Genomic DNA, 14775 nt, shown 5'->3' on the forward strand with positions numbered 1-14775 from the left:
AGCGAGACATTCAGAGGGTGCTGGTCCAGGCTGCTGTACACACCGATATCTCTAATACCCAGTAGCACGTCGTCTTGCATAGATGCATGCCTGTATTCATCATGACATACTATCCACAAGTTCATCAAGGCACTGTTGGTCCAGATTGTCCCACTCCTCAATGGCGATTCAGAATAGATCCCTCAGAGTGGTTGGTGTGTCATGTCATCCATTAACAGCCCTTTTCAATCTATCCCAGGCATGTTTGATAGGGTTCATCTTTGGAGAACATGCTGGCCACTTAGTCGAGTGATATTGTCATCCTGAAGGAAGCCATTCACAATATGTGCATGATGTGGGTGTGAATTGTCGTCCATGAAGATGAATGCCTCGCCAATATGCTGCTGATATGGTTGCACTATCAGTAGGAGGATGGCGTTCACGTATCGTACAGCTAGTTTGGTGCCTTTGGTGACCACTAGCGGTGTATGTTGGCCCCACATAATGCAACCCAAAAACAGCAGGGAACCTCTACCTTGTTGTACTCGCTGGACAGTGTGTCTAAGGCTTTCAGCCTGACCAGGTTGCCTCCAAACATGTTTCCCATGATCGTGTGGTTGAAGGCATATGTGGCACGCATCAGTGAAGAGAACATGAAGCCAATCCTTAGTGGTCCATTTGGCATGTCGTTGAGTCCATCTGTACTGCACTGCATGGTGTCCTGGTTGCAAAGATGTACTTTGCCAAGGACATCGGGAGTGAAGTTGTACATCATACAGTCTACTGTGCATAGTTTGAATCGTAACAACATCCTGTGGCTGCATGAAAGGCATTATTCAACATGGTGGTGTTGCTGTCAAGGTTTCTCTGAGCCATAATCTGTAGGTACCAGCCATAATCTGTAGGTACCAGCCATCAACTGCAGTAGTATGCCATGGGTGGCCAGCGCGAGGTGTCATTGGTAGTTACTGTCTCTCTGTATCTCCTCCATGTCCAAACAAAATTGCTTTGGTTCACTCTGAGACACCTGGACACTTCCCTTGTTGAGAGCCTTTCCTGGCACAAAGCAACTCTGTGGAAACAATTGAACCATGGTACTGACCGTCTAGGCAAGGTTGAACTACAGACAACATGAGCTGTGTACCACCTTCTTGGTGGAATTACTAGAACTGTTGGACCCTCTCCATCTAACAGGCGCTGCTCATGCATGGTTGTTTACATCTTTGGGTGGGCTTAGTGACATCTCTGAACAGTCTAAGGGACTGTGACTGTGATACAATATCCACAGTCAGCGTCTATCTTCAGTAATTCTGAGAAATGGGGTGATACAAAACTTTTTTTGATGTGTGTATAAAAAACTAAAGAAACAAATGTCAGTAGAAAATTATAAGACAAATATTACAAATACATGAAAATAATTTAATTGCAGTCCATAACATACATAAGTAATGACACAATATTTCACAGGGGACTGATAAAATATGTTAAATACTCACAAACTCAAAGAATGAATTCAATTTCACAAAATATGCAAGTAGGCATCATCATCCACACCTTCATAAAAGATGCATCCGCATTATATCTGGTCCATGAACTAAATTACGGATACCATTCAGCCTGTTCCAATGATATTTTAAAAAATACCTCAAATGAACGTCTGAGAATGAATTTTTCTTCTCAGTACGAAAAACTATATTACTAGAGTACAGCCTAATAAACCACCCTATTTAAAAGAACTGAAAAATCTGATATAAATATATTGTTAACTTTCAAGGGCTCAGGGTAATTTTGCAGATATGAAACAAATACTTAATACATACAAATACACAATTTTAAATGTCTACTTTCACCAAAATAGTTTTTACATAATTCTTATTCCTTGTTTTTTACAATATCTGCACTCATTTCCACATGTAAGATGATACATGTTCATTTGTGTAAATATTGTTAACTAAACACAAATCTGTAGCCTTTAAATGTCTCCAAAGAATTATCTTTCACAATAGTCATATTTCTTCTCTACACCATGCAGACTATTACTTTCAAACAAAATGCTAGCCCTGATAATAGATTCACTCTTAACTCTGTAATACACACATTAACTGATCTATTGACCTAATATTAGCTGTAAGAAACCTGACACTGCAGCTAACAGTCTTAGAACCACAGCACTTCTCCAACATATACTACTGATTTTGGGCGATTTAGGCAGATCAGTGACGTTCATTAATTCATACAGGAAAAGAATCTCATAAAAGAATGTTTTTTTTATTAATATCATCAATAACACCTATTTCATTCCCTATGGTTATCAGATTTATATAATGTCTTGTAATTATTTATTACTGCATGCTTCTCAAGATAACCAGTAAGGGAAAGGCATTTGCACAGGTGTCAGTTTTGTTTGATCTCTCATCAGTATCTATTAATGTGTGCCTTTGAAACCATTAGATGGAATAACAGCTGACCCACATATCTCATTTATGTGCCCTTTTACCAGTATGAATTATAGTGTGCCTCTTGAGATTACTAGACTGTCTAAAGGATTTCCCACAGACATCACACTTATGTGCTCCCTCACCAACATGTATTAACACATGCCTATTGAGAACATACAAGTGATTAAAGGCTTTTCCACAAATGTCACATTTGTATGGCCTCAAGCCATTATGTGTTAATAAATGCTGCTTGAGATGACGTGCCTCAGTGAAAGATTTACCACAGACACATTTATGTGGTCTCTCGCCAGTATGAATCAACTCGTGCTTTTTGAGACTGCTAGACTCTGTGAACGATTTACCACAGATGTCACATTTATGTGGTTTCAGGCCAGTGTGTGTTAATGCATGGTGCTTGAGATGGTAATAGTAATGAAAGGCTTTACCACACACGTCACATTTGTGTCGACTCTCGCCAGTATGTAGTACTGAATGCTTCTTGAGGCTACTAGACTGAATGAAAGCTTTCCCACAGACAACACATTTGTGTGGTCTCTCGCTAGTATGTGTTAATACATGTTTCTTGAGAGTACCAGACTCCGTGAAGGATTTTCCACAGACACCACATTTATGTCGTTTTTCGCCAGTATGTATTAATTCATGCTTCTTGAGGTGACCAGACTGAGTAAAAGCTTTTCCACAAATTTCGCATTTGTGCGTTCTTTCGCCATGTGTTAATTCATGTGTCTTCAGACAATCAACCCGTGTAAAAGATTTACCACAAAAATCACATTTGTGACGTCTCTCACCAGTGTGTAGTAAGATATGTTTCTTGAGAGAACCAGACGCAGTGAAAGACTTCCCACAGACAGAACATTTATGTGGCCTCTCAACAGTGTATGCTAATGTATTTTTATTGGCTTGAGCAGATGGAGTGAACGGTTCCTCACAAAACTCAAATGTGTGTGGTGTCTCAGCAGTGGACACTACTTCACAGAACTGGAGACTATCATATTCATCAGAAAGAGCGCTTTGTTGATCACATTTCTCTTGACTTTTCACCTTCTGCACCACAGAATGCTTGCTGAGGCTGTCATGGGAGGTAAATACTTTCCCACACCACATACAGATATTCTCAGGTGGCTCTACTCCATCAATGTGAATGAATACATGCATTGTGAGACTGTATTTTGATGAAAACGACTGCTGGCATGAACTACATGTGAAGACATTTTCCTCAAAATTGTAATTATTACTAGAGCAAAAGGCAATTTGCTCCTGAGAGGAAGAAACTTGCCTCGGTGTTCTAATTCCTACGGAATGTGCTGATCTCTCTGCAGCATTGTCCAGCTCATCAGCAGTCGCTCCCTGCAGACATGTTTCTTCACCAGTGGTTTTAATCAGTCTGGAGCATTAACAGAAGAGCAGTAAATATCTTAATTTTCTGTATACAGAAAATCATTATTTTAGATTCAAAAATTCTTAGTTGGAATGGATAGTGAATTTATAGCATGCACATAAAGAAATACACATTGATTCACAATTTCTGAGTTGAGACTATTTTTTGCAGGTAGAATCTCCACATTGATTTACCAGCTTGCGTAGCACAGAACTGCATTCATACTGATGATGTGCTAGTAATAAAGCATTCATTTAGTTAAAAAATGCCGTTTTTCAGAAGTCTTGTTTATGAAAAAATTTCATTTACCACTTCACATGATTTTTTAGCTACTTACAGTATACATTTTTGGCTCTAAATGGAGAATCCACGATGAAAGCTTCCCAATAACCGGTAATATTATCAAACTATCAGTACTTGGGCGCATGGCACTCAGTGAACAAGTTCAGTTTATACATAATATGGTACCTTGAAGCAGCAAGCCCACAATTAGTTTTTATGTACAATTCGTAAATATCTTCCATTTCATTAGACCACCTGTTACAGTAACCATTAGTAGAATATCTGAATGAAAAACATTCTTTTTTGCAACTTAGTCTTTTAATAACAACGCATTTTGCTGTCGTTTGCCATCTTTAGATCATCTACAGGTATAACAAAATAAACAAAAATTAGGGTATGGTCCTACTTCCACATTCTAAATGCAAATCAGAAATTGTTACCTGTCCTCCAAATTTCCCTCTTACAATGTACATCAGAAACAATAAAACAGCTCTGTACTAGACTGGAGCATATGTCAAATCAGATGGACCCACCAAGGCCTTTCCCTTTTCAACATTTTGAAAACCATAAAATGGCTCTGTGCTGGACTTAAGCATACATTTAACCAGATGAACCTACATTGTCTGTCGAATTGGAAGAATATTTAGCATGAGATCTAGCAAGCATCTGTTAAACAAAAACATCACGTAAAGTAGCATCCTACATTTGCTGAACATTTGGAGACTGCAGGGGACCAGTCACCCCAATTTATGATCTCTGCATCTCATGTTGAGCTCAGAAAGGCAAAAAGCTTGATTTATTGGAAGAGTTGGAAATCCTAGAGTACACGTGTACTATCAATGAACAATTTTTGACTGATTCACTAGCAGAAATCACGGCCATTATCATCAGTTCTTAAGATTTTTACACAAGTTTCGTTATGCTCTTCTAGTGAGTTCCATTTCAGTTTATTAACTTCCCCTGAAGTGAATCATTCCTGACATATTTTTAAAGTCAAGTCAGGACTTGCTGTTTTAACAAATTTTTCTATCCTCAGTTATTGGAATGAGGTCCATCCTTGATGCTTATCTTACAGTTTTATTTAGTTATGGCTGATGTTACTATTTAGTTCACTTGGAGTAATTTAGAGATGTGGGCAACAGTGTTCTGATTAATTGCAATCACTTAATTTCATTTTAGTGAACCAATCATTATTGGACCTTTTTTGCAAGCATTAAACATCACACTGGTCACACAACTGCTTTGAGCGCTGCCTATGTGTGTCCTCCACAGACACTAGATGCAAGCCTCATTCCGCTGCTCAGCAGCTCCATATTCCTTCTGTGACGTTACACTGCCACTACTGTGTATTTTGTTTTAATCTGTACACTTCAGTGTGAGTGTGGTCCTATCATTTCACCATTCTGGTCTGCTGGTGACTTCACTAATATATATTTCTCATTCATTTTGATTATTTATTTTGTGTTCATACCTGCAGTTACACATTACATTAGTTGTTTTTGACTAGATCTCTGCTGGTTCAATTCATCTGACACATGCTTCAATGTAGCTCAGAGCAATTTTATGGTTTTTACAATCTGAAAAAAAGGAGGTCTCGACAGGTCCATCTGATTTGATGCATGTTTCAGTCTAGCACAAGCAGTTTTATTATTTTTAGTACATTGTAAAAGGAAAATTTTAAAGTCAGTAAAAATTCCTAATTCTACATCTAGAGGGATATTATGCAACTCACACGTAAGTGCCTGGCAGAGGGTTCACAGAACCATCTTCACACTAATACCCTATTACTCCACTCTTTAACAGTACATGGAAAAACTAACACCTAATCTTTCTGTGTGAGCTCTGGCTTCAATTACTTTATGATAATGATCGTTTCCCCCTAAGTAAGTTTGTGTGAAACGTTGGTGATTCAAATTTCCTGAGAAAGTACTGCAGCAGCGAAAAACGCCTTTGTTGTAAGGATTTCCACCCGAAAGCCTATATTGTCTGTGACACTCTCTGAGTACAACTACTTCTAAGTTACTCATGTTGGCAGCTGTTCCTGATTTGAAGTCTGGAACCTTATTTAGTGAAGGAATTTCGGAAGGCTCTTCTTTAGCAGCAGAGACATTGATGGTATTTCTATTACTATCATGCAGATTGTGTCTTGCCACTATCATAATTTACATCGAGCCATAAACTCTTTGGATTTTCTGCCACTTTTCGAGACAAAGTTTCACTGTGGAAATTATTATAAGCATGAAACACAGAAGTCTGCGCTAAACTTTGAGCTTCTGTAAAAGATCGCCAATCTTCTGGATTCTGCGTTCGTTTAAATTTGGCATGCTTTTTTCATTGTTTCTGCAAGGAAAACGATTTAGGTATCTGTATAGTGCGGAAATTGGCAATTGAAGCTAAATAATGAAACGAGTGAAGTTATCCACATGAGTGCTAAAAAGAGTCCGTTGAACTTCTGTTACACAATAAATAAATCGAATCTAAAGGCTATAAATTCAACTAAATACCCAGGAATTAAAATTATGAACAAGTTAAATTGGGAAGAATGCACAGAAAATGCTCTAGCGAATGCTAATCAAACAGTGTGTTCTACTTGCCTACACTACACTTGTCCATCCTCTTTTGCAGTGCTCCTGCATGCTGTGGGGTACTTATCAAATAGGATTAATGGAGTACATCAAGAAAGCACAAAGAACCCAAGCACGTTTTGTATTATCGAGAAATAGAGCACAGGGTGTCACACACATGATACAGAATTTGGTGTGGAAAGCATTAAGACAAAAGTGTTTCTGATTATGGCAGGATGTCCTGACGAAATTACAGTCACCAATTTCCTCCTCCAAATGTGAAAGTATTTTGTTGACAACGATCAGAATAACAAAGAGAGATCAGAGCTTGCAAGGAAAGACACAGGTGTTGATCTTTGCCATGCATTGTTCAAGGTGGAATAATAGAGAATTAGTGTGAAGGTGGTTCGATGAACTCTCTACCATGTATTTAAGTGTTCAAATGTGTGTGAATTACTAAGAGACCAAACTGCTGAAGTCATAGGTCCATAGACTTACACACTACTTAAACTAACTTAAACGAACTTATACTAAGAACAACACACACACCCATGCCCGAGGGAGGAGTCACATCTCAGGCACGAAGGGTCACAAAATCTGTAGCAAGGCGCCTCCAACTGCTCAGCCACTCCACAAGGCATTTAAGTGTGATTTGCAGAGTAGCCATAAAGATGTAGATGAACATTTTTCCGACTTATTTTGTGTCTTTAGTTAATTTATTTAGTATAAACCTCTCAACTGTTGTTTGTACTATTCCTTTGAATTCAATCCACAAGTGGCGTCCCCTTACATTGTTAGTCTGGAAGAACTTAGAATTGTACAAACTAGGACTGTAGCTTAATTTTTGCTTATCCTCTTATCCCTATACATAATCCAAAGATGAACCACAAAGATGAAATGCGTTTTATTTAAAGACTTTTCAATTAAAAAAAGATGTACAACACTGTGGCAGCAAGTACATGTGTATAGTTTATTATTGCATGAATGTGGTCATAATTCATTCCTGTGCTACTGCATGGAATCTTCATGCTACAGCCTAAGATGATATGCTGAGGCTTTTGTTGTTCCTTTGTTTTTTATCATAATAATCGAGAAAGAGAGCATTGGGGACTAAGGGTTGAAGGATCTCATGACTTTCTGTGTGATGAAACACTAAGAGGTCTTCTTTAAGTTCCTAAGGAACTGTAGACTCCATAACAATGACTGTGAAAGAGAACAGGCAAGTACACATTTGTGCATACTGTGGTGTAAATGTTTGTTCTGGCTGAGAAAATAATCTGAGCATAACTTAACAGATTAATCGACAGCTTGAGAACAGTGTGCAAACAAAGAAACAAAAAAACCTTTAGAGAAAACCTGAGTTCACTTGTTCATAAGTCCCCTAATTATACTGTAATAACTGGTGGAGACTTTAATCATCCAACAATTAATTGGGAAAGTTACAGTTTTGTTAGTCATGAACATAACACATCCTGTGAAACTTTACTAAATGCCTTCTCTGAAAACTACCTACAGCAGATAGTTAGGAACCCCACTCATGACAGAAATATATTGGATCTAATGGCAACAAATAAACCTGATCTCTTTGAGGATGTCCACATTAAAACTGGTATCAGTGACCATGATGCGGTTGTGGCAACAATGATAACCAAAGTACAAAGGGCAACTAAAACAAGCACAAAGATATAAATGTTCAATAAACCAAATAAAAAATCGGTAATGTCACATCTGAATGAGGAACTTGAAACTTTCAGCACAGGGCAGGGGCATGTAGAGGAACTATGGCTCAAGGTTAAAAGAATAGTTGAACACACAGTGGACAGATATGTACCCAGTCAAACAGTTCATAATGGGAGGGAGCATCCATGTTATACCGTAACTGTAATGAAACTTTTAAAGATGCAGACATTACTGCATCATAGGTGTAAAATAAAGCATAGGGCTATAGATATAGAGATGCTAAATGAAACACCTTTGCCTATCAAGAGAGCAATGGCTACCATAGCAGAATACTGTCAAGTGATCTTCCACAGAACCCAAAAAAATTCTGGTCGTATGTAAAGGCTGTTAGTGGGACCAAAGTTAGTGTCCAAAACCTAGTGAATGGGATATTGAAATGAGGAACTCATATTCAGGGTACCAAAGCAAAAGCTGAAATGCTTAGCTCCATTTTCAAATGTTCCTTTGCAAAGGAAAACACTTGAGAATTGCCACCAATTTAATCCTCGTACCACTGAAAAGATGAATGAGATAAGTATTGGTGTCAGTGATGTTGAGAAACAGCTGCAAACATGAAAACTGGGCAAAGCTCCATGGCGTGATGGAATCCCTATCAGACTCTATACTGATTTTCCTACTGAGTTAGCCCCTCTTCTAAGTATAATCTATCATAGCTCCCTCGAACAAAAAAAGTGCACAAGTTGTTGGAAATTGGCACTGATAACATCTGTCTATATGAAGAGTAGCAGAAGTAATCCACAAAATTACCATTCAAAATCGTTGACATCAATTTGTTGTAGATTCTTGGAACATAGTCTCAGCTCAAACAGAATGAGATATCTTAAAGTGAATGATCACCTCAGTACCCACCAGCACAGATTTGCAAAACACCGATCATGTGAAACCCAACTGCACTTTCTCGCATAACATATAGAAAGCTTTAGATCAAGGTGATCAGGGAGATGCACTATTTCTTGATTTCCAATAAGCACTTGAATCAGTATGACACCTGCACTTATTTTCAAAAGTACAAACATATGGGGATCAAGTGAAATTTGTGACTGAAAAGAGGAATTTTTGGAGGGAGGACACAGCATGTTATCTTGGATAGTGTCAGTCAGATGTAGGAATAATTTCAGGTGTGCCCCAGGGAAGTGCAACCAGTCTACAAAGGAGATCGTTTACAAATCACTTGTGCAGCCATTTCTAGAATATTGCTAAATGTGTGGATGCCATACCAGATAGGACTAAAAGGGGATACTGAACGTAAATGGAGAAGGGCAACATGAATGGTCATAGGTTTGTTTAATCCATGGGAGAGTGTCACAGAGATATTAAAGGAACTGAATTTAAAGAGACTCTTCAAGACAGATGTAAACTATCCCAAGAAAGTCTGTTAGCAAAGTTTCAGGAACTGGCTTTAAATGATTACTCTAGCAATATACAGCAACCCCCTACCTATCACTCATATAGGGATCATGATGATAAGATTAGAATAATTACCACATGCACAAAGTCATTCAAAGAATCATTCTTCCCATGTTCCATACATGAATGGAACAGCATGAAACCCTAATACTTGTACAATGGGATGTATCATCTGCCATGCACCTCACTGTGGTTTGCAGAGTACAACTGTGGACGTAACTACAGAAAGGAGGGCCCACAAGGAGCTGACTGCAGATCTACTTTTTGGGACATTAATCTGAAACCCCTTTTTGAAATACTGGATATACTCTGTGAGTTAATGAAGTTGAGTCACATGCAGACCACCTGCTAACAATGGTTTCATGTGATTTCACAGAACAGGCATTGAATACATGTAATGAAGGTTTAGCAATGTTGCATAGCTAGTGCTTGCCCATGCTGCAACTGACAGTACATAAAATACTGCACGTACTCTAGAAGGGTGAACTCTAGGACACAAACTGGCCATGACTAAACAATATGTCAATCAAGAGATAACAGGTGTTTTGTTGTCTTGAACTGTATCTTGACAATGGCCTGACTTACGCACCAAATCAAAGCAGTGCCTGAAAGACACAATAATTAAGAACACGACTATCAGTGCTGCCTCTCTTCAGTACAGAATACCATCTGGGCAGTAACATGAAGCCGTCCTGATGGCTCAAGTTTCATTCAGAGCACATAAACAGGAAGGAAGTGGTGGTATTAACCCTCAGAAGAACGCAGTGGGGAATACTTTTATAACTCCAAGTGAATACAACAGTTGGATATTCGAAAAAGATAAGCCATTTATTGGGTATGAAGAGAAAATTCATAAAAAGTGCAGGAAATAATTTTAGATGCAATACGCAAAAGAAATGCAGTAGACACATGGGTAGACATGGTATTTCATATAATACAAACAAGATGAAAACTTGTTTGGTGAGATTGGAACTCCAGAACAAGTAATTCTTCATTTAAGGAGCATGAACCTTGGTTCTTAATAATATTTTGTCCACATACAAAATACTGTGGTCCAGAGAGGTGTCTGACTCTTGTAGTACCTCTCAAAGATCCACTCACAAGGGCTACTGGCATACAACAGGAAAATGCATGCAGTGCAATAGTGCAAGGATAACAGTGTGAAATGGTGATACGAAATCCAAATGCTTACCACCTGGAAGAATGTGACATATGCAGCACAGATGCAAGATGATCCAGCTCTCATAAGAAGAGTAAAGCAAAGCACATTCTTTCTAGGCCATCTCAGGTATTGCTCCCCCCCCCCCCCCTCCCCTGGCTCCCCCAATAATTATGGAAGCCTGTCACGAGATCATGGCCACATGGGAAGGTAGCTTTGATTAAACTGGCAATGAAGCAGTGTGTTCTGAGGAGAAAAGATGAGGATGCAGATTCCTGGTTTTGTGCCAGATGTAAAAAAAACTTCTCTAATTGCCTCACAGGACAATACAACAGTATAAAATTTACTGCCTGCTGCAGTTAGAGACTTGAGTCTGTCATAAAGTTAGTGCCTGAAACTGAGTGAGAGGTGTACAAATATCTACATATCTTTCCAAGGTCATTGTATGCAGTAGACATTTGTGTATGGATATAGATAAGTGATAGAATTATACTATAGATTAGGTGATAAAATTATTAAAATGCCATAAATATATACAACAGGGCACACAGAATACACCTTTAATAACAGAGGTTCAGCATAATCTATATTTTTAACATTGTTATAATATACTAACACATTACAATATTACTGAAGAGATATAGTTGTTGTTTACTGACATATTAACATAGGTGGATAGTATGCTCATCATGTTATGCACAAATAATGTGAAAGATTGAATAATAGATGTATACAACCTGCTATAGTACCTAGCCAATAGTTAGAAAATAAATACCATCAAATATAAAAATAAATCAAAACAACAGAGTACAAACAGGGCAGTGCACTGTCCAGTGAAAGAAAATAGCAATATCAAGAGGCAGACTGAGCTACAGCTGTAGAGCAGCAGCTTGTGTAAATTACAAGAAATTATATATCGAGCTCACAAAAGAATGTCTAACAGACAGACACACTGACATTACAAAAATTACATTTCAGTAGAAGTAGTAACATTAACCTGAAAGCATTTCTCAAGGCCTTGGGTAGTTATTCCCAAGTTAAGGGAATTGTGAAGTTCCGCAAAAAATTGGTGGTAAGCGGGAAAAGTACATCAAACAGGGCAAATTTCACCTTTAACCTTTAGGTTGCCTACATGTCAGTGCAATAATGCAATCAATGACCTTGAATGCATTACATAATTATGTCCCGCACCACCTCCCCTCTCTAGTCTCCAAATAACTACAGCAGAATATTCTAGCACGTATCGAAATGAAGTACCCAATCTCAATGTAACCCCAAAACACGAGTCTTAGCTTTGCTCAATGGTATACATACAATCTGAATTTCTTTTGCTTCCTCTTCAGAAATATTTATCCAAAAAATTACAAAAAAGACGTATCTCCTATACCCAACATCTAAATTATCATTATGTCTCTCTCTCTCTCTCTCTCTCTCTCTCTCTCACACACACACACACACACACACACACACACACACACACACACACACACACACACACCAAGAATAGTTCCAGATCTCTGATTATGGACTCAAATTGAAACTTTGCACAAAAGAACTATTTCTCAAAATAGGTAAGATTTCAAGTGTAAAACACATGGGGTAGTACCAATGTAACTTAATAGTTCTTCAGTACAAAAATATGCTTGGCTTGCACATTGGAAAACCAAGAAAAATTAAAGCACCTGCTGACAGTTGAAGTCCAACTTCTGCACCATACTTTGATACTCTGCAAGGCATAGTGGAACTTCAAAAATGGCTCTAAGCACTATGGGACTTAACATCTGAGGTCATCAGTCCCCTAGACTTAGAACTACTTAAATCTAACTAACCTAAGGACATCACACACATCCATGCCCAGGGCTGGATTCGAACCTGCGACTGTAGCAGCAGCATGGTTCTGGACTGAAGCACCTAGAATCGCTCAGTCACAACGGCCAGCACGGAGGAACTTCAAATTATGTTTTACCGCATATAAATTGTCTACATTACTTACTAAAATACACGTTGCTTGCTTGTTGACGCTATTGACATAACTTATAGGTCACTCAGAGTAGTTCAGTCGTTGTACCATGCATTAAATTAATTAAATATTGGATCTGTAACATTGCCAAACACAGATGGATGCTATTCCTATCTACCCTGTAGCATAAAATGCATCTGTGGGCGAGAATTACTGAAGTACACAATTTTTTTCTCATGTCTTAAATTCGTCAATAATCCTCCTTTAATTTGATGTCAAAGTCAGCCAAGCAGTACAGTGATCTGATGTCAGGGTATTAGTCATTTTTCAGGGCAACTGTTTTCCAGTATAAGCATTTTAGATACTATTGAGTGGCGCAATGATGGTCAGTTGACATGATGACTTGTTACACAAAATGTGTATTTTGAGAAATAATACAATTCTATTTTGGTGCAAAGTTCGATTTTTCTCCACAATTAGAGATCTCTCTCTCTCTCTCTCTCTCTCTCTCTCTCTCTCTCTCTGTGTGTGTGTGTGTGTGTGTGTGTGTGTGTGTGTGTGTGTGTGTGTGTGTACTCGAAATTACTTCTTATTTTTATAAAATTTTATTTTGGTGGTGAAAAGTTTGTATTTTTGAGATCATCCTCTCATGTCTGTCTTCTTCCACCAAAGTCTTTGTTTATGTTTCATCTCTATCTTAACAAGAATCTAGTCAAAACGCCTTTGTTCCTTCTTAAGATGGTGTTTAGTCAATTGGTTTGTACATTGGCCAAGTTGTCTGTTTTTTGGTCATGTGTTCTGATCAGTTTCTTGGTGTTATTTACTAACAGATTATACAAAATACAGTTTAAATGTTTTATAGAGTCTTGGAGACATAATTAAATATACAGCTTTTCTCGGAAGTTCAGTTAGTGCATAAACTCACATATCTCTAGTTAAAATGCATATAAAAAGCAATATTAGGCTGTTAATAACATCGATTAACTGGCCCACTAAGAGTTACACAAAATTACGGGAGCCTTTTAGATAACACGCACATCAAAAGAAGTTTTGCATCACCTCGGTTCCGAGAGTTCAGTAACCCGTACAGAAAACTGGAAGACAGATTAACATAAACATCATTTCTGCCCTTTTTACTGTTCACGAAAACCACACTTTGCATGTTGTACCACCACACAGTGAGACCTTCAGAGGTTGGTGGTCCAGATTGCTGTACACACGGGTATCTCTAATACCCAGTAGCACGTGCTCTGGCATTGATACATGCCTGTATTCGTTGTGGCATACTATCCACAAGTTCATCAAGGCACTGTTGGTCCATATTGTCCCACTCCTCAATGGCGATTCGGCATAGATCCCTCAGAGTGGTTGGTGTGTCATGTCATCCATAAACAGCCCTTTTCAATCTATCCCAGGCATGTTTGATAGGGTTCATGTTCAGAGAACATGCTGGCCACTCTAGTTGAGCGATTATCCTGAAGGAAGTCATTCACAAGATGTGCACGATAGGGACGTGAATTGTTGTCAATGAAGACCAATACCTCACAAATATGCTGCCAATATGGTTGCACTATCGGCTGGAGGATGGCATTCACATATCATAAGGCACCTTCAATGACCACTAGTGGCATACTTCTGCCCCACATAATGCCACCCCAAAACAGCAGGGAACCTCCACCTTGCTGCACTCGCTGGACAGAGTGTCTAAGGCTTTCAGCCCAACTGGGTTGCCTCCAAACACGTGTCTAACAAATGTCTGGTTGAAGGCATATGCGACACTCATCAGTGAAGAGAAACTGATGCCAATCCTTAGCGGTCCATTTGGCATGTTGTTGGGCCCATGCTGC

At 38.6% G+C, this 14775-nt stretch overlaps 1 protein-coding gene across 1 annotated transcript in view; it reads right to left on the reverse strand.

Annotated features, from left to right (window-relative positions):
* Positions 1–1413: 1413 nt before the first annotated feature.
* LOC126108647 (zinc finger protein 596-like) overlaps positions 1414–14775 on the reverse strand; it is a 112150-nt gene continuing 98788 nt past the window's right edge. Inside the window, exon 8 of the mRNA XM_049913958.1 lies at positions 1414–3822. Within this exon, the coding sequence (XP_049769915.1) occupies positions 2457–3822 (1366 nt within the window). The 3' untranslated portion in view covers positions 1414–2456. The remainder of the gene's footprint in view (positions 3823–14775) is intronic.

Source organism: Schistocerca cancellata, chromosome 11, assembly GCF_023864275.1.
Source record: "Schistocerca cancellata isolate TAMUIC-IGC-003103 chromosome 11, iqSchCanc2.1, whole genome shotgun sequence".
Lineage (NCBI taxonomy): Eukaryota > Metazoa > Arthropoda > Insecta > Orthoptera > Acrididae > Schistocerca > Schistocerca cancellata.